General features: G+C 45.5%; 1 protein-coding gene across 3 annotated transcripts in view; it reads right to left on the bottom strand.

Annotated features, from left to right (window-relative positions):
- ALK (ALK receptor tyrosine kinase) overlaps positions 1–27574 on the bottom strand; it is a 636373-nt gene that overhangs the window by 74615 nt on the left and 534184 nt on the right. For all 3 annotated transcript variants that reach the window (XM_025180988.2, XM_075925354.1, XM_075925355.1), the window contains 2 exons: positions 23498–23592; positions 19954–20097 (listed from right to left, as the gene is read on the bottom strand). In XM_025180988.2, coding sequence (XP_025036773.2) covers positions 19954–20097; positions 23498–23592 — 239 coding nt within the window. The remainder of the gene's footprint in view (positions 1–19953; positions 20098–23497; positions 23593–27574) is intronic.

The following is a 27574-nucleotide window of genomic DNA, read 5'->3' as shown; positions in this document are numbered from 1 at the left end:
TCGATTGTCATTTCTCAGACTTATTTATTATTCAAGTTTATTTGCCAAGTAGTTTCTCGGAATAATTCTTGGCTTGTAACTTGTCTCCTAGCATTAAAACGAATGTTTTGATTGCATGCAAAGGCCACGTGGTATATTTACATTTGTTCTTTGATTGGCTGACGTGATTAATCATGATTACAAATTAAAAATTCTCTTTCTGTGAAAACTCCCCAATGTTTTATTAGAATTGGCTGTTTTGGTCAATATTCACTTTTGACCCATCACACATCTGACCAAACAGACACCATAAAATGCAACTAACCAAAACAAATGCAATTCAAAATTCAAATGGACATTTACCGGGAAGATTTTACAACATTTATCTGGCTCTGTGGCAGAGAACTAGCAAATCTAACCATTTAAATCTCACTAGGCCCTATTCTGAAGTCTTCAAGTGGAATTTAAGTGGTATCTAATTCTGGTTTTGGCCATCCCATATCCCACTTACTGCCCCAGCCCTGAAGTCCCTCCAGATCCACATTTCCTCCCAGAGCCCATATCCCGCATTCCCTGGCCTCGAGCCCGCTCCTGCACCCCAAACCCATTATACCAGCCAAAGTCCTCAACCTCTCTTACAACCCAACCCCAGCCCTGATCTCCCTCCCACACACTGAACTCCTTGGCCCCATCCTGGAGCTTCCTCTTGCACCGAAACCCTTCTTCTCCAGCTCTATCCCAGAGCCTATACCCCCGGCTGGAGCCCACACCCCCTCCCATATGATTCTATGATATCCAACCCCCCAGCCTGATGAAAGTGAGTATGAGGGGGGAAGGACTAGGAGAGGAGGGGGAGGCAGGACCTCGAAGAAGGGGTGGGGCGGGGGTGGGGCAAGGACGTTCAGTTCTGTGCAATTAGAAAGTTGGCAACCATACTGGAATCCTATGAAGAAATTGTTATTACAAAGGAGCTGTGTTGGCAAAAAGTTTAGGAACCCTTTTATATATTTTATTTTTAACCCTTGATTTGAAGAGTTATGGCTGGAAGCAGAGGCTAAAAAGATTCTGAACGTGATTTTACCATTGGGCCTTAGACTCTCACCAGCTCGGTGTGCACATACCCTTTTGGTGTGGTAAAGGCTGCATTCACAGTTAAACTATTCTCATCCTAGCACGTGCAGGCAATAGAATTTTCAAAGCCCAAGGACCATTTATCCAAATAGGCCTTGGGTCTGAAGCTTCTGTCACCTGCAACTGGAGGGTTACAGTCTAAGACCTGCACATACCAAAGCTAGTGACCCCAAGTGGATGTACATGTGCGTGCAGGACTGGCCCTAGATCAAATGGTGGTCCAGGTGACAACTGTCTTTGGTGCCTCGCCTCCATTTGTTAAACTACTGAATATCTTGTTTTTACAGATTTCTAGCCCACTCCATGACTTTGTTACACGATTTGCATGAATGATTATCCCTGTCATAAAGCTGATAAATTTGCATGTTACCATTTGTAAAGATGTATTTATTCATGCAATATCTGAGCAAACAAAAACAGTTTCCTCTATGCTTATAGAAATGTTTTTAATTTTGAGAATAACTGAAATGTACGAATATCAAGAAATTGAACTGCACATCAATATTGGGTGGACCAGTATTAAATAGTGTCAGAATAGGCCACAGAATGTTAAAGCTAGTCCTTCAGTTCATGAGGTCAAAGGAGAGAAAAATCAACCTTTAGAACTAAGGTCAGTGATCTGGTTTGCCAGGTTTTCCCCCTTATTTCGGGTTCTAGTCTTAGCTTTACTCCATTGTAACAGTTCCACCAGGGTGCTGTAACTCTTAGTCACTTAGTACCCACTGGCCTTATGCTGTCAATGTATCTCTCTCAGAGACTTTCATTTAGTAGCTTCACAGTCAGATTTGTACCACTGTCCATGAGGGTCTCCCAGCTAATGCTGAAAACAGGAGGTATATCCTTTACAGTACTCTGAAGAGATATATTGAATGTAAAGATGATAATTCTGCATCCGAGACAACCAAGTTGAGGGAATGGTAACCAAGTTGAGGGAATGGTAGCCACACAGCAAGAAGAAAGCTCTTTGATTCAATGCAACAATCCTTGCTTGGAGGCCACTGTTTCTTCCTTTCATGTTTGCATTGCTGTAGCCTTGGCTATGGCATTCCTGAAGCTTTATTTTATTCTCATCCAAAACATTCATAAACAGTTTTGTTAGGACTTTTCCATCAGAGCCATCCACACACTGGAAAAAGATAAAGTGTTCCTTTACTTGAATACAGACATCCTCACCATAAACATATCTTACTGTAAATTACATCTTTTCATTATGACTAAAGTTGGGAGTGCAGTCCATTATTATGGCATAGTACTTTACTTTGCCAAGCCATATCAATATGTTATTAAGCACCTTCCTTGCCATATGGTCATCGTTTTGTTTTGAATCATTTTACTCTAGTAACAGTCCCTAGCTTCTTTACAAACTGCTCAACATAGGTGCTCACACATGACATCATATCTCCCACGGAGCACTACTAAACTAAGAAAATTACCATTATATTCAGTGAACAACTTATCCAGTGAGCCCTGGAAAGCCAAATTATTATCTTTTTTTTGCAAAAAAGAGGAAAATTGAGATCAGATGCCTAAACACATTCCTTTAATGCCACGTCTTTACATTAACAATGCACTGGTTTTCTGCATCCATGTATTTATTCAGCCTGAGTCTGGACTCAACCTCCATCCATTTGTAGTAGACTAGAAATAACCAGGAAACTTTTCATGTGGTTTCAGAACATCAGCTAAGTCAAGGCTGGGCAAAATATGGCCCGGGGGCCAGATCCGGCCTACCAAGCCACCAGATCCGGTCTGCTGACCATCCTGCTGGGGCCCTTAGGTACGTAGCTACTGTGGTTTGAAGCGCAGTCCGTGTGGCTCTCTGCTGTGCAGGCAAGGGGAGTCTTTGTGTGATCACCCTGCCAGAGCCCAATCCTCAGCTCCTATTGGCTGAAAGCAACCAGCCAATAGTAGATGAGCGATTGGCCTAGAGGAAGCACAAGCCTCTTCTTTCTCCACAGCTGAGAGCCTGTATTTTCAAGCCGTCTGGGGCTGCAGCAGGCAGGGAGTTCAGCACCTTGCGGGGTGCTACAGGGCTGCTGGTCGGAAGACACTTAGGTAAGTGCCTCCCAGCCAGAGCCTGCCTCTGGCACCCCAGGCCCTTCTATGCCCCCACTTTCTCCCCCATCCAAACCCTCTGCACCCCCTTACCCCAGTTCACAACTCTCCCTCCCAGATAGGGTTGCCAGATGGTCTCCCAAAAAAATACCGAACACACGGGCAAAAAACAAAAAAACAACCCCACCCCCACCCAATACACATCCTGTGTGGCTACTACCAACAGCCACCAAGCTGGGAATGAAGGGGGAGGCAGCAGAGCCTGCTCTGCAAAGCAGCCACCTGCTACTCAAATCAAAGAGAGGCAGACCCTGGGCCAACACAATGGCAGGACGGGGGTGGGGGCGAGGCGACCATGGGTAGGAAGGGGACTCCCCCATAGTCAGGTCTTCAGGTGTCCCAGTGGGAAGAAGCAGAAATTCCACCCCAGTCAGTTTTGGCTGAGAGCCCATGGAAGGCGCCTAAATGCAACTACAAAGCACTTGCGGGCTTCTCTCCTGGACTATGGCACCATAACACACTTACACAGCGCACAGGAGCAGGGACAGGGCTTCTCCTCCTCCCTGAGGCAACACTCCTCCTCAAACACAATCAGCTGAGGGATCCCAGCTCCAGTTGCATCCCGCCTCCCAGCCACTCCTCCCGCCCCCGCCTGGCTTCTGCACACTACCAGAGACTCCCAGCACTGATCCTGATCGTGGCCCCACCTCCCAGCCTGGGACTCCCTCTGGTTGCGTGCAGAAGCCTGGCAGGGGCGGGGGGAGTGGCTGGGATTCCCAGCCACTCCCCCCCGCTCCCGCCAGGCTTTTGCACACTACCACAGGCTCCCAGCGCCGATTGCGGCCCTGCCTCCCAGCCACTCCCCTCACCCCCGTCAGGCTTCCGTCCGGTGCCCAGCCGGAAAACCAGAAAATACCAGACATTGCACATGTCCGGTATTTTCTGAATTTTTTAACTGGACAGATGGCGCAAAAACTGGACTGTCCAGTAGAATGCCGGACACCTGGCAACTCTACTCCCAGATCCTGTACCCCCTCCTATGCCTTTCCCCTAGGCCAGAATCCTCTCCTGCACCCAAACACCTTCTCAGACTCTGCACTCCGTTTCCCTGCCCCAGATCACCATCCAAACCCTCTGCAGTCTCCACCCTCCTTTTCCCTTCTCCCAGTTCACAATCCCTCCCAGACTTTGCACTCTCTCACAGAGCCCATCCCCCAGGCCAGAATCCTCTCTTGCACCCATACTCCCTCCCTGACCCTACACTCCAATCTCCGACCCAGGTCACAACCTCCTCCTTCACCTAAACTCCTTCTTAGACCTCACACCGTCTCCTGCACCCCAGTCCCCTACCCCATGCACCTAACCTCCATTGTAGAGCCTGTATCTTCTCCACAGAAAAGTGCAGCCCTTGACCACTTTCCAAAATCTTGGAGTGGCCCCCCTGCCAAAAATTATTGCCCACCCCAATCTAAGTGATGCCAGTAATTGTACCCAGAAATTACAGGCAACAGTTTGTCATTGTTGTCAAATATTTTGAAACAAAGACAGAACACATTGTTTTTCTCCCCATTTTTGAGCACACTTTTGCAGTATAACTTCGAGAAGGGTAACCACTGCTCATTTACGGGAAGTATCATATCCTCAGTTTTGCCTGGCTTGTTCAAAAATGTACAATCAATATTGGCAGACTTTTGCCTTAAAAAGAAAAATCTGATGTATCAATTTGTGGTGTGCAATTTCTCACTGCTCTGTCATCATGTGAGCTTTTTCTTCTTTATCACTTTTCTCCTTTTCATGTAAACCAGGTTTTTCTTTGTCATCACTCTTCTTTTCATGTGAGCCACATTCTTCTTTATCATCACTCTCCTTTATGCTTCCAGGAGAAGCAGATGATTCCTCATCACTTTCTTCATGTTCCCTTTCCTTATTAGCAGATAAATCTACTAATTCCTTAAGTAACCGGGATTCCATCGTTTTTGCTTCTCTCCTCAGTTTCTCCTGCAATGGGATAATAGCGACTGCCTAAAGCCCAGATTATGTTGATCTGTTTCAGATATTTTCCCATCAAATTTGCCTCTTGCTGCCAACTAGATTGCAATTGAGATTTTTGTTTCCTGTCCTGAGTTCCTGAAGGCTTCGTTGATGATCTCTTTAATTTTTATGAGGAAAACAGACAGTATTAGGGAGAGCAAATGTCTGTTATGAAGCTTTAGAAAGTCACCAAACAGTATGTATTAAGCATGGTAAAAAGAGTAACAGTATTTTTTTATATTATTGTGTTCAATAGAAATCTCTGTCATCACATTAAATATGTCCTTTATTAGTCACTACTTACATTCTTCAAGTCTTAAAACACACGCGTACTTTCACAATTACACAATGAAACAAAATTTACAATATCCCAGCAGGACTAACTTAGTTTTTGTAACTCACTGACTGCTTAGTGATGCCCAGCCCCTGAAGGTTCCACAAGATTCTACAAAGGTCCAGAACAGTCTAGGAAGTTATGGAATACCTGCAACATGTTAGTGTTAAAAGGGTTCACAGAAGTAACAACAAAAACAGCACCTTAAGCTTGATGCCTCTCCAAGCACGGCATCCCAAACAGCTGCCTGGTTGATTGCCCCTGTATGTGCATGTGTGTGCATGCAAGTACAAAATGCATACACTCACAAGTGGAAGAAAACATTTCAACATCTGCTCCTAGATATATTTCAATATTTTTTTATTTTACTTGGCAACAAATACAGTATTTATAATTCCATTTTCTGTCTCTAACAATTCTCAAATGCTCACTTATGTTTCTATTAATGTTTAAGCCACCAGCATCCCTAACAATAATGATACATTTCAGGCCTATAGTGCTTTTCCTCCACAAACACCCCAAAATACTGTACCAATTTATATAAATATTCACAGAAATCAAAAACACACCAATGAAACATAGCCATTACAGAAATGAAACAGCAGTTGATCAAAGACACAGCAAATCTATGGAACCGTTTAGAACAAGAAGGGAAGAATATTGTAAACAAATTCAGAGAATTCCCCAAATTCAGGGAATTCAGGGAACGTCCAAGTATTAGAGCTGGTAGAAAATTTTCCAACTGACCAGTTTTTCCACAGAAAATGCTGGTCTGACAGACTTCCCATAACCTGAAACTTTCAATGGACACATAGCATGCCCTACCAAGATTCCTGACAGCTCCCTCTATCCCCCAGGAACCTGCCCAGTAAGCTACCGTGGAGGTAGGCTCCCTGGGTTTCCAGGATCCTCAACAGCCAACTTGAAAAGTCATGAAGAGTTAGGGCTGGAAAGTTCTGAAAAATTCCTGTTTGTGTCTTAAAAAAATGGAACTTTTTTGGAAATGTCTCTCTCATGGAAAATGTCACATATCTGACTTATTCTGAAACTTTTTTTTTGAGGGAGGAGAAGCAAATGGGGAAATGCAAAATTTTCTACAAGATGGAAATTCTGGTTCCCACACAACTCTACTAAGTGATATACTGTAATTAACCAAACTGGAATTCAGCCAGTCCATGGAGGGCCAACATTCCTGATGCTGGAGGGGAACCCTCCCTCCCCAAGCCAGGGGTTTTTCAATTATCACAATTTATTTTAGGGTCAGGCACAATCACAAGCCTAAGGTAGCATAGATGCAGAAATTCCAGAAAGCAATTTTATCAAAGAATGGGACCCAGAGGAAGACAGAATGGGCCATATTTGCTCTGCTGGAGTGGAAAGCAATTTCACTGCTCACAAATATGCCAGACAAGTGTAACAAAAATAGCAATTAACATCTTAATGCATTATGCCTGTGAGGAATGGCTAACTGGCATCTGTTGGTACAAACCAGCTTAACTTAAGGATAAATAAATGTATTCAGCGTGGAGATGATCACAAACTCACTGTTCTCAAATGCACTGTTCTCAAATGGATTCTTATTTATATTTCAGAATCCAGGTTTAATGCATTACTAAAAGATTTAAATACCCTTTGCGCATGTTACAGCTGGTGGAACTCACTGTTACAATATATTAAGGTCAAGAGACCATCCACACACAACATTAGATAAACACATATAAGGGATATATGCTCTCACGCTTCAGGGCAAAAATTAATCACTAAGGCTATGTCTACACTCAGGGCTTCTTGTGCAAATACAGCCGTTCTTGCGCAAGAATCTGCAGAGCATCCACACTGCCCACCCGCTCTTGCACAAGAAAATTTACAGTACGGTGTGGTAAGAGAGAGCTTCTTGCGCAAGCACTATGCTCTTTTTAAATCAGGTGTAAGCCCTCTTGCGCAGGAGCTCTTGAGCAAGAGGGCAGTGAGGATGACAGGCAGGGATTTCTTGTGCAAGAAAGCCCTATGGCTAAAATGGCCACCAGAGTTTTCTTGTGAAAGAGAGTGTCCCCACTGCCATGGGCGCTCTTGTGCAAAAGCACAGCTCGCACATGGCAGTGAGGATGTTTTCTTGCACAAGAACTCTTGCGCAAGATGTTCTTGTGCAAGAAGCCGCCAGTGTAGACATAGCCTAAGGGTATGCCTACTCTGCAAAAAGACATTTGCAGCTGGCCTGTGCCAGCTGACTGGGGCTCTCATGGCTCCACAGTTGTTTAATTTCAGTGTAGACAAGTGTGCTGGGGCTGCAGCCTGAGCCCTCAGACCTTCCCACTTCATAGGGCTCTTGAGCCAGTCTCTACCAATCAATCAAACAGCCTCTTAGCCTGAGTCAGTGGACATGGGCCAGCTAAAGAGTTTTATCTGCGGTGAAGACATACCCTCAAAGGGGCTAGAAAGGAATTTCACTTGTGGGAGGGTAATTTTATAATTGTCTTTCAGGGATCTTCTGGCACCTTCCCCTGAAACAGCTATTGCTCAACAAACAACATAATAACCAACAAATATCCTGATGCCACAAACCACAGGACAACTAGTATGCCCCAAGGATTTGTGAAATCAATCACAAGTCCCCTCTGATATTTTACCAAGCAACAGAGGCAAGGACTTCCAGGGGATTGCCTATCTCAATCTTAACTAATGTTTTATAGCCAGTGATACCATACCACGTGAAGCCATATATCCTCACCTCCATGCATGAGAGATTTTTACTACGCGTTGCCATTAATTCCAGTAATTCTACACTGAAAGCACCCAGCTATAATATAGTGCATCAATTCATAAGAAACATTTAATAAGGTGAAAAAAAGAAACTTTTCAATTTTGCTTTACATTCAGGAGTTTGGTAGTGATTTGGTGATTGATAATGGGAGACCTGCAGCCATTACCTTTTCCCACTTTAAGAGTGACATAGGCTAATGTTGGGAACAAGATGTGAAAAAATGGTGTTAAAAAGCAGCATGGGCTTTGCTCACATTTTAGGTCCCTGTACCTTTAAGAATGTTTGTCTACTTGCACTTTTGTTGGTAAAACTTATCAGTCAAGATGTGAAACCCCCCCTCCCTGATCAACATAATCTAAATCTACAAAAGCACCCTGTGCTCACCTGCCGACACAGCTACTGCTGCTCATTGGGGGTGGTTTAATTAGGCTGGGAGGACAGCATGCTCCCGCCTGCACAAAGCAGCTACATAGCAGATCTTACAGAGCCACAGTAGCAGCAGTACCACTGCATGATCTGTAGTGTAGACATAGCCTAAGTAGTGATATATTACTAGATCATAAAAAGGCAAGCAAATCTGCATTTTGTTCAAGTAAGCAAATCTTGCTGGTGACGTTGGTATTAGCACAGGAAAGTCTAGATCAGCTAAGAAGAGGGCTACCTCAATTATTTATACAGTAGCTGTCTCCCTCCTCTTCAATCTAACAGTCCCCTGAGAAAGGAGAAAAAGGCAGAGGAATTAACAGACAAAATCTCTGCTGTGGTATGGGCAAACTTCAAAATGGTTAAATGGCCTAATTCACAGAAATACTCAGAAACCTGGATTCTTCTTTCAACTTTTTCTAACTGCCATCATTGACAAAGCAGGGCAGGAAATCTGCAAACAGATCATCATATGAGCAGCTGAGCTAGAACTACCATAACAACAGCTTGTCTTGTGGTATTGTCTGGAATCAGAAATTAATAAAAGTGTGTGTGTTGGGAGTGGGAATTATTTAAAACCCCCAATACACGTGAAAACAAAAATAAAAATCAGAAGAGCAGCTGTACCACAACCTCTCCCCCCCCCCCCATGCAATAACCTTGCAACCCCCCACAACTCCCTTTTGCGTCAGGATGCCTACAATTATAACACAAAGACATTTCAGAGATGAATAGCTGAAATAATGAAATGTATTGTATTTAAAATCCGATAACTGTGAAATTGAGGAAAGTGGACTATGAATTTGGTAGGGCCCTAGTTATAGGTCTAAGAATTGCGAGCGACCCAATTCATTTCAATGGTATGTTTAACTCTGGAGAGTAGTAATTTAAATGTAGCTTCACAATGACACATTTTGATCATTCCCACAGTGGCATGCCGCTGGACTGCATACTGTGCCGCCATTATTCCTCTTCAGTTTAACCCTTAAAGTAACACAAATGTGAAGGACTAGACAGTGTAAAAGATTTGTCTCTACAGAGGGTGAGAGACACCCACACAGGCACTGCTACTCTCAAAACATTTTCAATTACTACCTTGGATACTACTTTTGAGGGGGAGGGAACTGTTTGTTCACTGAGTTTACTGCTGTTTAATATGGAAATGCAATTCTGCGGGCAACTTTATTGCATTATGCCAATGGCTCAGTTGGTATAATTGCACGTGAAGAGCCAACAAATGTAATTTTCTTCTGCTTAATACTTGGTCCATTGCTCCTTTCAGCTCCTTATCTGATTAACTGATGTGACTCAGAGTTATTCCGAGAAACAGCCACACGGTATCCTTCACAGAACTTTCTGTGATGCAAACTGCAAAATCCCTGTTAACGTCAAGTGTCATGGGAAAGATGGAAGCTGTAGGAAAAAAACAATCCATCTTAAATCGCAAAACAACTCTCTGAAAATAATCAGGTGTGAAAATTGGATCATGCAGTAGATGATGGACACACATGTAGTGTGATTTGAAAAAAAAAGGTCACTTTTTTGTTGCTCGGTGATTTGTCATTTGTGTGCCTTGGCACTCCTGAGCTGTGACTGGGACCAAAAAAACGGGGCTGAAATATTGGAAAACAGGCTATTTGTGTGGTAAATACAGCCAATCCAAGAGCACCAAAAATCTTGTGAATAAAACCTGGTTATGGTCAGTATTGCCATGAAGCCCTGTCTCTTTTTGCCTTCCCTGAAGCCCATCTGTTTCCTCTTATTTCTTGGCTAGTCATTTGTGTACTCTGTGACTAACTATCACTGACCCTTTGCACCCTTCTGTCACTTCCAACTTGATATGTCCTCTTATGCCTGAAATTCACACAATCTGGTCTTGTCTACACAATAAAGTTGCAGTGGTTTAATTTCCATTGGCTTGTAGCTGGTGGACACTCATTACAGTTTAAGAGAGATTTATTTCAAACTGCAACCTAATTGATTTTAAAATAATCTAAAATAAATCTGGTTTAACAAAAGTAAGTGTCCACACAGCTACCAGTTGAACGAAATTGATTTAAAATAACAATTTTAATTAAATCAGCGCCACCTTCTCATTTTGACAAGTTTGCTCTTGGTGCCACCCTTTACTTCTGGGAATTCCTTCTCAAAAAGCTTCTTCCATAAAGTCTTTCAGTGAGAATCTGCTACACAAATAGTGGCCACTTAATTAAAATTAAAGGATCTACGTTGTTGTGCAATCAACCAACCTTCTACTTATCTAGTGCTTTGTGTCTAGATTGTACTGTTCGCTTGTTCAGATTGTGTGGTCTTAGCAATAGGAATCATGACTCTGTGTAAGCCAGCTGCTTGATCCTGGGTCCCTGAAGTGTGCTCAGGCCTCTAAAAACAGGTCTAGGGGCTCCATCCAAACCGGGGGCCCTGAGAGCAGGGCAGGCAGCAATACAAACACAGACACCCCCTCCCCCCCCAGTCAATAAAGCCCCAGGCCCTGGTGCAGGGCGGGTCAGCAAAGCAAACACAGTCTCACAGTTAGTAAGTCCCAGCCCTGCTCCAGGGCAGGTCAGCAAATAAACACAGTTCCAGTTATTAAGGCCCAGGTCCTGGTTCAGGGCAGGGCAGCCAAACCCCCACACAGTTCCCCAGGCACGAGTGGGGAGGAGGGGTCTGCCACCTGGTATGTGTAGTGGCACAGAGGATGTGGGCCCTCCCTACTCTACAGCATCCGAGCCCAGGGCCCTAGCAGTGGCAGCCTTGGCTGCCACTGGAACCAGCGGGGATCCGGCCTGCAACACGCTGACACACTCTAAAATGTTACAAAATCAGCGTGACAATTGTCGGCTTCCCCTGGGTCACTTCCTAACTCCCACTCCACATCTACCTGGCTCCACGCAGGCTGCTGATCCTCGGGGTTGTGGCAGTCTGAATCCTTGGGCAGGGTATAGAAGGTCTCCTCTTTGGAGCAAGAGCCCGGCAGTCTGCTCCAGTCCTCAGCTTCTGCAACGTCCTCCGGGCCCTCCTGGCTTGGGAGCTCAGGGAAGGCCTCTGCTTCCTCCAGTGGCAGGGGTCTTACTGAGATCTTGGGCTGGGCTTTTATGCTCCCTGCCCCACCCCTTGGCATCTGTGGAGTTAAAGAGGCAGGACCCAGCTCAGCCCACTGGGGCTCGGAAAGGGGTTCTTACCCCTCGAGGTCAGTGAGCAGCCACTCCATTATACAGAGCTCTAAGCACACAGTCAGCCCTAATCTAACAATGACCCCAGAACTACCTGAGGGAGACGGAGCAACAACTTTGACAACTTCAACAGTCACAGAACCCTGGAACTTTTATGACCAAATCACAACCCTTCAACTCTTGAGTAAGAGGAGTAAATCCACTAGCTGGTAGCAGTGTTGGGATCCCATTCTCTGTGTGGACCGCACGCTAGAGTGGGATGCAACACACTTTGTGTGTTCACATACCACTGGTGTGGCATTATAGACACACCATATAATTTATAGTGCTTCTGTGATACTACAATTACACCCGTGCCAACCCACATAGTCCAAGGCAGGGAGAGGTTCCAGCCATGATGAGCAGGAGCAGGGTTAGGAAGGTCTTTTGACTGCAACGGTCTGTCTGAGAATGGATAGGGATGGTTGGTGGTGATGGATAGTCACTACTACTTCTAGAACAGGTTTTCCTGAAAAAGAAAAGAATCAGCAGAGTATAGGCTAGAGGCTGCTCTGAGTTATTCAGGTGTAAATCTAAAATAGTGTCAGTGAAGTGAATGAAGTTATTCTGGGTTTATACTCATGTAACTGAATAGCAGCACTTAGACTGAACTGCCTGCTGCGTGGGCTGGATGTAGACAGACAGACCAACCCCCCGTATCATCCATCTTATTTTGCCTCTCTGAGGTTCCTGAAGCATACAGGACAGAGAAGGAGCGATAAAATCAGCATAGTCTATGCTGGCTCATCTGATCCTGAGACGCTGAAAACATAGATATGAGGAGAGAGAGAGCGATTAAGGCAATAGGCTGGCCTCAAGGCTGCGAGAACTGCCCAGGCTGGCACCCATGTTGATTCGAACACACACAGTCCCTGGGAGAGGAATTTCCCACTGAGAAAAGAATGCCCAGTACTTCCAATTTAGTTCTCTCTCTTACAAGTGTAAATTAAGTTCACAACTCCCTTGTAAGAACTGGTCTCACAAAAGGCAGACCAGCCCCATTTGGCATGACAGACAAGAAAGAGAAATACGTGACCCCATGAGTATAAAGGTGGTACAGCAGCACACTCTCTTTAGAGTGTCATTCTACCCTCTACCTGCTGGTCGGGTTAGGTGTTTGACCTCCCGAGGTTCTATGGGGATGCCCACCTCATATTTTCGTCTTTCCTAGGAATTGAGGGACCGGCCCTGGCCTGACATGTTGGAGTCGAGAGGCACAGAAGGGGGTAAAAATCGTACCTGGATGTGGTCCTCTCTCTTAAGTGTACACATAGAAAGAGTAAGCTGTTACTTGGTACCATTATTTCTATTTTTCTATCTTTATCTTCTTTGTAACCACTTTTAAGATCTATATTTTGCTAGTAGTTAAGAAATAGAGCAATAGCCATTGTAACCATATGATTTATAAGCTTCTTTAATAAAATAGTAACTGTTTAAGCTTTAACCTGACTCCTTCAGTTGCTGTAACAGAACCAAGCACAATTTAAAAGAACTTCAGCCGGTCATTAGGGACAGATATAGGGAGAGCTTGGGCGTTTGGATTTGTGTCACACCCAGGTGGCAGAATCCACTGGGGCACCTTTCAGTCTTTCCCCAAGGCTGCCCGCTGCGAAGGAATTACGAATTCTAGCAGCTGAAATCTAAGGTATAATAAGCTCTTCCTATAAACGCGGGGCGTCTGAGAGCCTGTTGGCTGCTCCCTGCGACGGGACCCCGGTCCTAGCAGTAAAGTCACAGACGTTAAACTATTTTTCGGGGCGCCCTCCAGCCTCCTAGGCTGCCCACTGCAACGAGACTTTGTGTCTCAGCAGTTGAAGACTTGGATGTAACACACACGCACACACTGCCCTGACCGTCGGCTGACACTGGATCAGTTTGGAGAGTTGAGGCTGAAGTTTTATTGTCTCTCTAGTTAGAGAAACACAGTTCTTTGTTTTAATCTGATTTGTTAAGAAGGGAATATTACAGACTGATCCATCACACAAGCCAAAGATCACATTAGCTGTAATTGTTTTTGGCTGGGCTCATAGTGATCAATGCACTTAGGGACGTCATAGTGGTGCTAATACTGTATGTTCATTTGCACAACAGTAAAAATGTAGTTAACAAGGGAACGGCCCTGAGGTTTCTTCAATGCATTATTGGGATACAGGAAACAAGAGATGAAAACTAGGTGAAATGCGGAGATCAAGGTCCTGCTTCTGCTATTGTACAATGGGTCACAGACACTGGAAAGCTCACCCAAAGCAGAGGCTCAGTAACACACAGGGGCGGCCCTAGACTAGCTGCCAGCAACTGGCGCCTTAGGCAAACCATGCAATCGGCGCCCCCACCTCCAAACCCCTCAATGATATTGCGCCACCATTTGGTGCCCCATTTAACTTGGCGCCGTAAGCGACCACCTAGTTCGTCTATATGGACGGGCCGCCCCGGTAACACAAGAAGCTCAAAGTGGCTGGATCCTGGGTACCTGGGAAATGCACTGAGTGCATCTCTGAGAGTCTGTGTAAAAAAGATTTCTGCAAAGTTCCTTCAAGAAGTTGTTGCTCTTCTCTCCTAGTGGAGCCCTCCTAGAACAAGGTACTACAGTCTGGTGTCTCCTGAGTATGAACTCCCAGCACAAAGAAGTAAGGATTGCCACCTCTCTGCTCAAAACTATTCATTTTAAAAAAGGCCAGGAATAGCAATGTGGAATGGGAGCAGTCAAATTGCCTTGGAAAATCCAAGTGACCTGATACTGCAGCCAAGACTCAAAACAAACCTCTTCTGAGGTTTGAAGAAGCAGGGGTACACTTTGCTTCTCCATCCCTTCTCCCATTACTTAGAATTTCCAGGTACAGGTTGCACCGCCCCGGTCCAGCACCCTCAGGACCTGACCAGTCCCAGATGAGGGATTTTGCTGGACCAGGGAAGGTGATTTCTACCCCCTGCCCTTGGGCTCCTCAGCCATGGCCTTGTGGCCAGCCTCCCCGTGGCTTCCCCCTATCACTGGCCCCTCAGCACAGGGCTCCCGGCCCCACCGGGTGAATCCTGCTGCCTTTAGCACAGCCTTGCTGCTGGGCTCCCGGCCTTCCTGCACAGGCCCCTTCTAGGGTCCAGTTGCGCTGCTGTGTGACAGGCCCGCTCGGACTTCAGCCGTGCTGGGCAGTCCCATTGCCTTCCGGCTTCACTGGGCAGATCCACCGAGTGGCAGCAGGACTGCCGGGCTCTTTGCTGTGCCAGAGGGCAGCTCCACTCCTGGGTTCCTGGCTCCACCATTGGGCAGCCCTGTAATCAGGCTCCTGGCCCCTCGGGACAGTCCCACTGACTCCTAGTCCCACTGTGCTGCTGGGCTTCTGGTTGTGCAGCTGGGCGGCCCTGCTGCCAGGTTCCCAGGTGCACCACCAGGTAACCCCATTGCCTCTCAGTCTTGCTGGGCAGTTTTGCTTCTGGGCTCCAGCCCTGCCAGGCAGCCCTGCTGCCTCCCATCCTCCCTTCTCCTCCTCTCCGCAGTGTCGCCACCAGGTGGCAGTCCTGCTGCTGGGCTCCAGCCTGTCAGGCAGTGTTACTGCTGCCTCCCGCCCCCCAGGCCCACCCAGTGTCACCACCAGGAGGAAGCCCTGCTGCTGGACTCCCAGCCCCCAGCTGTCCATGGGACTCTCTTGTCCTGGAACATCCCTGGTCTTTCTGGACCAGGGATGCTGCCGGACCAGAGAGTCCCAGTTAAGAGAGGTTCAGTCTCTACCTGTTTGCTACAGCTACCTGTTTGAATTGCAAGATATCAGATGGGACACAAAGTTGAGCAGAAATATCCTGTTCCCTCAGTATTTCCAGACCAGAAAGAAGCTAGAAGTAATGGCATTTTGATAGGGCAGCATGTTATGAGATTCCCAGCTCTACCTTGCAGACTCAACAAGCTTAGATTACATTTGGATACATTTTGGACACTAATCTAAACTGAACCCGAGGTTCATCCATTGCTTTAAAAAAAAAAAAAAGGCATGAGGGCAAGGGACTAGACTCGATGACCTCTTGAGGTCCCTTCCAGTTCTAGTGTTCTATGATTCTGTGATTCTAAGGCAAGAGGCCTTATTTTATTCAGGGAATAGGTTCTTCATGAAGCAGCTATTTGCAGACAAACGTGACTCCCCCTCTACGGGAAATTGGTAAGAGTGGCCACAGGGGAGCTGAAACAGCTCCATTCAGAATGGATTGATTTTTTTTTTTTAACAGTTAGGATAGTTGGGCTTTACAGATGTGATCTGTACGTGCATCGATAGAAAGGAAAGTGATGGGGGAATGTGATAGGAGAGAACAAAGTGATTTTAATGCTTGTTAGTTCTTCTGTGCAATGCTATCAAATGGTTTTCCCACCACCACTGGGAGGGAAAGAAAGGGGAGAAGGTTACCTAAAGCAGGGTGTCTCTGTAGGAAAAATGCTATACCATGTGTCAGTTGCACAGGAATATCAGTGCTTGCATTTCAGTGTATGGGTGTTCCGTATGCTAGGTGGGGGGAGGCATTGCCTTCCCAAACCACCAGGCATGGCCCCGCCCACTATCCTCCCCCGCAACACCTGTTGTAGGCGTACTGAGGTGGAGTGTTGCTGGCCCCACTGCCAGCCGTTCCCGTACTCTGGGGCCGGGGAGGCTGGAGCCATGAACTCTCCTCCCTTGTACTCTGGGCTGGGGAGCATGGGGTGCATGCACGCTCACCTTCTGCCCTCTCTTCCCCTCCTCATGGTGATGGTGAGGGTGCGCTCGACATACTGCCCCGCCTCCTATCCACTTTGTGGAGTGGTCCTGCCTCCCCCACCCCACCTTCACTGACTGCCCATGTTCTTATGGGCAGTCAACTCTGTTGATTCTTTTATGGTTCTTCGTACCACAGGATCACACTTCACAAACATCAGTAAATAATTCTCACAACATCTCTGTGATGTAGGACAGCATAATTATCCCCACTTATATATGGGAAACTAAGGCACAGAGAAATTAAGGTTAACATTTTCAAAAGTGCCTAAGTGAATTAGGAATCTAATTTTCAAAAGTGCATTTTAGGCTCCTAAGCATGACTGAGTTCCATAAGACTTAGTTTCCTAACTCCCTTTGAAAATGCAACTTACGATCCTATATTTCTTTGGAGCTGCTGCAGATGTTACCCATAGTGACTTAACCAAGGTCACACTGGAAGTCTATGGTAGCCTCAGAAACTGAATTCAGATCTCAAGTTCTAGTCCAATTCCTTAACTACCAACTTTTGTTCTAGTATTCTGCTGCTGTACAATAGTTGCTAGAGAGAATTATAGCATATTCCTTCTGTTGCTACTACTACTCTAGGGTAAATGTTCAGTTGCCTGGTGGGAAGGAAGTGTGAACAAATTTCAGAGCTTGTTAACGGGGTTTACAAATCACGTACCCTCTTAGTGCCCTGGGTTCCTCAACCTTCAGGAGGGGTATCTCCCAGAAGAAAGGATGTTATCTGAAGTTGGTAGATATATAACTTGTTAATAGCTCTGATCCTCATTCATGAAAATCAGCTGCCCACGTAACAGACAATAGAAACTGAAGCAAACATATCCATGAGAGCTTCCCTCTCCTGCGCTCCTGATGACTCCTTCTCCAGTGCTCAGAAAGAGGAAATGAGGATGTCTGATTTGAATGCAGAGGGGCGAGCGCTGGTGAGAGGGGACAAAGTCGACTGAGACTAAGAACAGAGAGTGAGAGGAGAGAAACTGTGAGTATAAGGAGTCACAGATTCTCTCTAAGGGTATGTCTACACTGCAAAGTTAATTCAAAATAACAGCCATTATTTCGAATTAACTTTAATAGCGTCTATACATGCAAACCGCTATTTCGAATTAAATTTGAAATAGCGGAGCCCTTAATTCAAATTTGGTAAACCTCATTCTATGAGGAGTAATGCCAAATTCAAAATAGCTATTTCAAATTAAGTGCTGTGTAGATACTTAATTCGAAATAGGAGGCCTCCAGCCCTTCCCAGGGAGCCCTGGTGGCCACTCTGGGCACAACCAGGAAAACTTACTCTCCTCTCCCCCAGCCCTGGAGCCATTAAAGGGGTAGACTCTGTCCACAGTGCCTATGCCAGCTCCAAGCCAGCCAGCCCAGAGCCAGCAGTGGACACCAGGGGCCCTGACCCAGGGGTCCCAAAACATGAGCCAGCAAGCCACTGGCAGCCAGCCCTCCACTGCTCCCCAGGAGCAGTCTGCCAGCTCCCAGGAGCCTGACAGGGGCTGGAGAAGGTGGGCACCTTCTTGGTCCAGGGTGGAGATCATGGACCTTATTCAGGTTTGGGGGGGATGCCCCCAACGTCCATGATCTCTGCACTAGACGGAGGAACGCGGCCGTCTATGGCAGGATAGCTGCCAGCCTGGCCACCAAAGGCCACATGTGAACCCAGGAGCAGGTTAGCATGAAAGTCAAGTTGGTCCAGCGAGACCCCCAGCCCTGAGCCCTGAACTTCCCCTTCCCCTTCTTCCCCTTGCTTCCCCCTTCCAGCTCCTTCCTCCCAGGTTTCCCCCTCCCCTCTCCCACCATCTCTCTTCCCCTCTCCCACCTCCTTTTCCCAGTCTCCCCAGAGGTTCAACCCCCCCCCCCCCCCCAGTTTTGTTCAATAAACCCAGTTTCTATTTTTGAACATATGTGTCTTTTATTTGACATCAGGAAGGAGGATTAGGGAAGCGTAAGTGGAAGGACATGAGGGAGGACTGGGGCACAAGCCCCCGGTGGGGAGGACCAGGGAGGCTCTGAGGGCTCCTCAGAGTGGATGCTCTCCCTCAGGGCCTCCTGGATCCTGACAGCCCCCCCGATGGATTCCCCGGATGGCAGCCTGCAGCAAGTGCAGCTGGGCTGATGGCAATGATCCCACAAGATGCACCGGCGTGCCCAGGGGCAGCTCTGGCTCCATGTGGCCTAGTGCTGTCGTGTCCTGAGTCTGGGCACTTAGGGCACTCCAAGACAGGACTGCTTTACTGTCCCTCATCGAGGTAGACAAGCAAGCGGGGAACCCTGAGAACTGTCTGTCCGGGGTGGGGGTAGGGTCCCTTTAAGCACGGAGTTCAGTTAGCCTCAGGCAGCAGCCCCACACACTAAGCCCTAACCTGAAGCCCTGCCAGCACTGTTTCCAGACAGCCTTAACTTCGGTTCAGGGTCCACTCAATGTGGACATGCTATTTTGAAATAACATTTTGATATTTCGAAATAGTTTTTGTGTATAGATGCGTTAGTTCAAATTAGCTTAATTCGAATTAGCTATTTCAAATTAATTAATTAAGTTAATTTGAAATAGCGCTGTAGTGTAGACATACCCGAACATAGCTGGGCAAGGAGACTGGGAATGGAAAGTTCAAATTAGCTTAATTCGAATTAGCTATTTCAAATTAATTAATTAAGTTAATTTGAAATAGTGCTGTAGTGTAGACATACCCGAACATAGCTGGGCAAGGAGACTGGGAATGGAAACTGCGAGTAGTGGAGACTGGGACTGGAAGCCAGTGATGCAAATAAGGCGAATAGAAATAAATTTGGTTGGGGGGGAAGGGGAGAGACCGAGATTGGATGAGGAGCTCTTTCACTAGATTAAAATAATCTGGAGTTGAAACTAATACCAAAAAGAGGGGAAGTGGCACTAGTAGATGCAAACTAGGAAGTTGGGTCTAAACAGGGATGGACTAGATTAGTGATGTGGACTTTCCTGTGTAATTTTCTTTGAGAATGGCTTTTTTTTTTCAGATGATCCAGAGGCCAAACAAATTTACAATCTCAAAGTGACCATTACTCTGCTTTGAGGAGAACTTCCCTACACCCATGTTATTTTCTTTTGTAGCTCACAAACTAAATTAATTTACTTAGCAACCTACTACATTTTGATGTCCTCCGATGGGTTTAGTTTTTCCAGGGACTTGTGAAAGGCTTTTTATGTTTTCTTTGATAATAAACTATATTGGATTCCACTGTGTTCAATTGAAATCTGAACTACTGTGAAAGCTGAGTGCCCTGGAATGATTCTCAGCCATAGAAATTCCCTACCTGCAGGACCAGAGACGGGAACAGTGTTGAGTTGGAGGCTTTCTAGAATCTTTTGTTCCAATCTGATCCTTTTCTGGTTGTCTTTTTTGGTGAGAAGATTGCTCAAGTCCGGAGCTGCATCTCGAGAAGTCTTCTCTCCATTGACTAGAACACAAAAAAAACCACAGTCTGGTTTATGACTACCCTCAGAGATTATGTGTCTCAGCAAATGGAGGTAAGTAACAACTGGCAGCCACTCTGCCTGGGTCAAGAGTCTGCCAAGCCACAAGGCAAAACAATGGGAGAGCAGAAGGTTTTTTTTTTCTCCCGCTGCTGTGGGAGTTGAAACAAATGAAGGAGGAAAGGTGTCAGGAGGAAAGCATCCTGAACAAAAACGCAAAGCAAATGAAGCCCATACACTGAAATAGAGATCTGAAAGGGATACAGTCTATCAGAGTAGGCCTCACCAAGATTTCAGTTCTAAAAGACAGAGTTACTCAACTAGAGCACAACCTGAGATTCATTGAGATGTGTGCCCCTCTGGGTGCTCCACTCCAGGTGATGGTGTATCCTGGTGCTGTTGATTGGAGATCTTCAGGAGCAGTGTCTGGTCGGGATGCGTGTGTGCAGTTGGTATCTTGCAACACCTGCAAGTCCATTTGGTGCACGCCTTTCCCGACCCCTCAGTTCCTTCTCTGCTATAGGGCTCCTTAGGTCAAACTCCAAAGTGGAGGGGAAAAGGGTGGGTAGTGGAGCACCCACAGGGGGAGACATCTCAAAACTTCAGTTATTGTGCAAGGTGAGGAACCCTCTCTCCTTCTAGTGTTGTCCTTGGGGGTGCTCCACTCCAGGTGACGGGCAGTGTCCCTTATGGTTGGGAAGACTTTGGAATTGCTTAATTGGTAGTGGCAGATAGTAATTTGCAGCTTAGTAGAGTCTTAGTTGTGGCAAATGTATGTGATTTCAAAGTGGCTGCTTTACATATCTCAGTCAGAGGTATATCGTGTAGGAAAGCTGTGGAAATGGAGACTACGTGGGTGGCATGCATGCATATGCCTTCAGGGGCATCGAGATCGTGTTTCTCAATAGCACGCCTTAATGCAGTCTAATATCCACTTGGATAAGCATTGTTTTGAAACAGCTGAACCTTTGGATCAGTCAGCAATGGATTCGAAAAGTCTGAGAAATTTGTGGAAGGTTTTTGTTCTAAGTAAAATACCAGGCACTTTATTTACCTGCATGTCTGCAGTTACAACTGCTTGCAGTTCCCGTTGGCTGCAGTTCAACATTCCCAGCCATGATAGCTGCAAGAGCTTCTTAGAATGGCAAACTACAGTCAACAGGAGCAATGAGCAGCCATACCTGCGGACGTGCAGGTAAACAAAGCATCTGGCAGCCCACCAGGGGCTAACCGTGTCTGGTCTGCAGGCTGCTTATTTCCCACTCCTGCTCTAGAGCCGTGATGTCCAACCAGTTCTAAAGCAGTAACTGCTATAGTGGTTACTGCTATAGCAAACTAGGCACATTATTCATGCCAACTAGCCACACTCAACCGGCTGAATAGCCACATGTGACTAGTGGCTAGCACGTTGGACACTATGGCTCTAGAGGAAGCCTCACTGGTGGTAACAGTCTCACCAGGGACCATTTCTTGGTATGCAATTCCCTCGGGGGAGAGGACAAGGCTGTCTTCCTCTTCTCCTGAGGAGGACTGAACCATCTCCTTGGTTGGTTCAGAACGAGAGGGAGACCATTTGGCCGAGAGTTTAGGTTCGCTTGTTTGTGAGGCCAACTGGAGAGATTTCTTCATTCAAATTATTTTCAGGTGGAGGTCTCAAATGTGACAAGCCCTGACCTTGAGATTTTTGCAGTGGATGCATTTGGATGGGATATGCATCTCACCCAGACATGTGACACAAAGGGAGTGCCTGCTGGATCATGGCATGGACTCCAAACATGAGATGTACTTTTGGAATCTGGGGGAGCCTGGCATGATGGAGAGCTGGCTTGGGAAGTCACTCTCCAATGGGGACACTGATAGCTGTGTGTGTGGGGAGGGGGAGAGGGAGCAGGAGGGGGGTTAACACTAACAACTATATTAACTTCCTATAGGAAAGGGAGAAATTAGATGAGGTTTTCTAACTTATCTTTGTATTTTTTTTATATATCTAACTACAGGAGGAGATGAAGTACTGCTCTGAGTTCTCTCTTCAGCAGCGGACGTTTGTGAAAAAGCTGAGGGGGGTTGGAACACATGCATGTCAAATGGACTCTCAGGTTCTGTGAGACACCAACTGTGCGTGTGTATCCCAGCCAGGCACAGCTGCCGCAGATCTCTGATCAATGATGCTGGCATGTACCAACACCAATCCCAGGGGTGTGTCTAGACTACATGGCTCCATCGATGGAGCCATGTAGATGAGGCAGGACGACAAAGGGAAATGAAGCAGCGATTTAAATAATTGTTGCTTCATTTAAATAAAAATGGCCTCTGTGCTGTGCCGATCAGCTGTTTGTTGGCGCAGCGCAGCAGTCTAGATGGGAATCTGCCGACCACAGAACCCTTTGTCGGCAGATCCTGTAAGCCTCGTTTTACGAGGCATAAAGGATCTGCTGACGAAGGGTTCTGGGGTCGGCAGATCTCCGTCTAGACTGCCGCGCTGTGCCGACAAACAGCTGATCAGCACAGAGTGGTGGCCATTTTGATTTAAATGAAGCGGCAATTATTTAAATCGCCGCTTCATTTCCCTTTGTCGAGTAAATTCATCTACATGACTCCGTCGACGGAGCCTTGTAGTTTAGACGTACCCCTAGAGTGGAACACTCACAGGGACAGCTCTTGAAGAGGAATGGTAGACACATAACTCTATTGATTTGCTATTTAAAGTTTGTCCATTTCACCTTCACATCAATTTCTGTTCAAGGTTGCAGGAAGATACTGAGATCATTTAACACACTTACAAATTAGATAATTTGCCACATATGAGACTAGAGATGGGCCAGCCATAAATGCTGAATCCAAATCTAAACCTCCCAAGACCATGGAGTGATTCTTTAACCCAGTGTTTAGGCTGGGCAAGCTATAGCTATTGAGACAGCCATCAAATTTGGGACTAGATCCAAACTTCCTTTGAAGGTTGGAGCACAGTTTAGATTCTGGGTTTTGATTGAGACATATCCTTTGCAAGAGTCAAATGAAACAGCCCTATTCCAACAAGAACACTTAAGCTGATGCTCTTATGAAATTAGTGTCATTCACAGAATACCTAGGTTTGATTTTTTCTAGTTTCTATTTATTTAATCAGTTTATTGTCAGAGATGACAAACCCATTCAGGAAGAACAATTTGCAACCAAAAATTGGCTTTTGAGCCATACGGTGTAGGCAGGTGATGCCACCATCTGGATTTGTAGTTTCTACTCCTCCACCATTATCCGTTCAAATACAAAGTCAAAGCTAAAGCTGACTGATAAAACATTTAGTAAAAGTCTCCTTCATTTGCACACAGGTACAATTTTACCCCTTCACCTGGGCACAAATAAAAGGTTAGCAAGAGGCACACTTACTTGTCAGATAGCAGTCCAAGCTAAGAGAGACATTGTCAAAAGCAACAACTGCATCAGATTCTTCTTCCCATGAAGTGATGATCTGAAGCCAAAACCTGTACAAATATGGAGGAGGAAAGGAGGGAAAGAGTTAAGGAAATGTAATTCCAGAGATCTCCAAAAATAAAAGCATACATTTTAGACGAGAGAAAATTTCTACTTTGACATATGATCCTGCAATCTTATGGTAATGGAGAAAGAATACTAAACTCTGACTTGCAAAGGTAAATTGCATTCTCTGCTGATGGGAATTGTTGAAATACCTAGACAGATACACAGGGAGTAGGTGTATGCTTTTGTTAGTGGGAAACTGAGGCACAAGGAGAGTGAGGGTATCTCTAGACTGCACATCTCTGTCGACACAGAGATGTAGATCAGGCACGTCGAAATTGCTAATGAAGCAGGGATTTAAATATCCTGCGCTTCATAAGCATAAACATGGCCGCCGCTTTTTTTCGACACGGAGCTTTTTCGAAAAAAAACGGCAGTCTAGACGGGGATCTGTCAAAAAATAAGCCCTTTTTCGACAGATCCTGTAACATTTTTGAGGAATTCAGGATCTGTTGGAAAAGGGTTTATTTTTTGACAGAACCCCGTCTAGACTGCTGAGTTTTGTTTTTTTTCGAAAAAGCTCCGTGTCGGAAAAAAAAGCGGCAGCCAAGTTCATGCTAATGAAGCACAGGATATTTAAATTCCGGCTTCATTAGCATTTTTGACATTCCTAATCTACATCTCTCTGTCGACAGAGAGGTGTAGTCTAGACACAGCCTAATTGTCTTGACCAAACTCAGTAAGTCAAAGGTGGAAGCTAGAACAGAAAGCAATTCTCTTAATTCTCAAGGTAAAATTATCTAAAGCACCAGAATGACTTCAAAGCATGGGTTCCCTTTACAAAAGTGACTATGAAATGTTGGGCTGAATCTACCATGACGACTTAGGCTCAGCATTGAACTGCTTAATGTTTAGAGGCTCTGACTTATGTGCTTTGGCTCGTTGTTCAACACAAGCTTTTCTTTGAAAGAAACCAAGGAGCTCTGATTTGGATTGCTTCTCTGTGGGATAGGGATTTAAACCCAGGTCTTCCAGCTTTCAGGTAAGTGCCTTAACTTCTGGGCTTATATCTGAAGTGGGCAAAAGGGCCTCCGTGGGCTATGCCCCTTCCACTTCAGGCCCTGTGCTTTCCAGAGCGGCACAGGGCTACTTCAAAAATTTCTGAAGTGGCCCCTGGCAAAAAATTATTGCCCACTCCTGGCTTATATAGTCACTTCCATTCTCTCTCTGGCCCAATCAATATTTAAATATTTCACAGAGCAGAATAGCCTCAACAGGAAAGACCAAGATGCCCATTTTAAAGAAACCCATAGCCTAGTAATCACCCATTAGGTAGGAGATCTGAGTTCAAATATCTGCTCCACATGAGGTAGAGATGGAATTTGAACCTGGATGAGATGATGAGAGCTGTGTTAATGAACAGTTTTGAAAAAAAATTGAATGTTCCAGTTTGACAAAATTTTTTGTTGAGATCAAAACAAATGTTTCAATGTTGATTCAAAAAGGTCTCTTCTTCATGATCTCTTTTGACATTTTTTAGGTGTTTGATTTATAGGGTTGGGGTTTTTGGGGGGGGAGGAGGTTGGCCATAGCTATTTGTAATATTTGACAAATTCACAAGTAATTTTGGTTCCCTGAAAAATGCATTTTTCAGCAACATAACTATTCACTGAAAGAAAGAAAAAACACACCACCCACCACACCCTGTCCAAACCTGAGTGTCTGGGTGAGTATTCCAACCACAGGACTACTGGGCCCCACATATGCAATAGGCAGGATGATGTCTACTTTGAGGAACATGCTGGGTCTTAGACATGAGTTAGGGGCTGGGAGTCAACACTTGGGCAGGCTTGTACATGCCTAGCGGAAGAATTTTAAGCACCTAGATAACTTTACTAGCAAAAACTTAAATGCTTAAGGGATTTAGGCACCTACAAAAGGTAGATGGTAACTGAGCAGAGGTTTTGAGGATCTAAATTTTGGATTTAGGCATCTAAAGAAGCAGCTAAGCACCTAAATCCCTTTGTGGATCTTAGAAGTCTAACTCACTAAGGCACGGTTGAAAATTTTACCAGCCTGCTGTCCCCTACACTAGGCTATGCATTTACCATTGATTCATCATAAAAGGAAATTCGGAATCTCTGACTCAGATCTTGCAAGACAAATGACAGAAGAATTTCCACTTGCAGACTATGGGACCCACAGAACTGTTTACTTTAGAGCAAAAGAGACTGAGCATAGATTTGCATTAAATCACTTTCATGCTCCCAGTTGGCATTCAGAGGGAAGCTAGGATGATCTATCATGGCAAGTTCATTTTCAATGATTTTTCAAGTCAACTGATATGGCAAATATATTAATTTACAATAAATATTTCCAGTTCTACAATATATAGCTGGTAATAATAGAGAGTACTCATGGGATTAAACTGGCTCTTCGAGTCTTAGCTTTGCAATTTTATCTGTTCCTGCTGCTTTTCTGCCACCTGGAGTCATAATCCTATCCTTAGGACATAAGGATAATTTCTCACAGTAACCAGCTGTGACGCTTGAACAAGAGGTTGGTCTCAAAGGTTGTATCAAGGTTACAAAATGATACCTTCAGGCAAGGACCGAGTAGCTAGAGAATATGAAATCTTAAAAACAGGAATGATTTTGAGCCAGAGTCTCTGCTGCTTCCTGATTCTCTGTCCAAGCCCTAGCCCATGTTAGAACAGTCATAGGGATGCTCTATCTTATGCCATGTGTCTATGGACTCCATATGTATACTGCAATTAGACACTCGTTAATGGCCAGAGCTAACTGACTCTGGCTCATGGGGCACAGACCAAGAGACCGTTTAACTGCTGCAGCCTGAGCTCTGGGACTCTCCTGACCTTGCAGGGTATGAGAGCCAAACTCTCAAACTGCAATTAAACACCCACTTAGCCTGAGCCCCACGAGCATCAGTCAGCTGGCATGGGACAGTCATGTGTTTTTTTAACTGCAGTGTGGACATACCCAAAGATACTATGTCAGCTGGGGTGAAGCCCACTGCACTTACTTCCTGTCCCCACCACCGTCCTCTTTACTATGGGGACAGACACAAAGGAACTGGCACAACCAGGAATCCGCAAGCAGTAAAGCTGTTGGCGGTCTCATTGTACCGCCTGTCATAAAGGGAGTGAAACAATATAAAAACCTGCCCCTTATCTCCATGAAAATGCCCTGATCTGAGAAGATTCTATTTATTCCTTCACTCTTTCTTTCTGCAAATGCAAAACTGTAATGCTGTGATACTGAAGATTCTCCCCTCAGCATGGAAAGGACAGGGAATGTATCAAGCACAGAATGATTTTTAAAATGTTCTGCAAGACTAAGCAGCAGCTGTTTAAGAGAGGCTGACTGACACTGAGAATTGCATATATTCTGAAGGAGAAACACTGCTAACAATCAGAGGAAACTCAATCAGATGTCAAAACAAACGTTTTCTGAACTGAACAACCTTTATTGCCTTTATTTCTGAACTGAGCTACCTTTATTGGCTAGGAAATACTAGCTTGAGCTAAGATTTCTTTCCCTCCCTGTTCAGGTGCTGCAACAACCTGGAGTAGTTATAGGCAACCAAGGCTACTGAGTGGGCCAAATGAGTGGCCCTCCATCTCAGTGGGCAGCAAGATTGAAATGAGCTGTGACCCAATGAATTAAATACATTGCACTTGATTCTCCTTCTTTACCATGCTTTTTCAGCACAAAGTGATCCATTATTAGGGGCAAATTAAATTGCTGGCAAAACTAACATAAAGAAGCAGAGGGGGCACTCAGCATACACCTCGTTGTGTGCAGTCAGCATACACCTCACGTGCCCTTGCGTTAAATGAGTGTCACCTCTCATTTTGGCAGAGGCTGCTTGAACCTACCCTCTCCTGCAGGGCCTGCCTCCACGCCAGCCCTTCCCTCAATCTCCTACTCGGCGCCTCTTCCTTGCCTCCTCCCTTGGGTACACTCC

This window comes from Pelodiscus sinensis, chromosome 3 (genome assembly GCF_049634645.1).
Source record: "Pelodiscus sinensis isolate JC-2024 chromosome 3, ASM4963464v1, whole genome shotgun sequence".
NCBI classification, from domain to species: domain Eukaryota; kingdom Metazoa; phylum Chordata; order Testudines; family Trionychidae; genus Pelodiscus; species Pelodiscus sinensis.
Note: the sequence above shows the minus strand (reverse complement) of the source record. Positions and strands in the feature narration are given on the sequence as shown.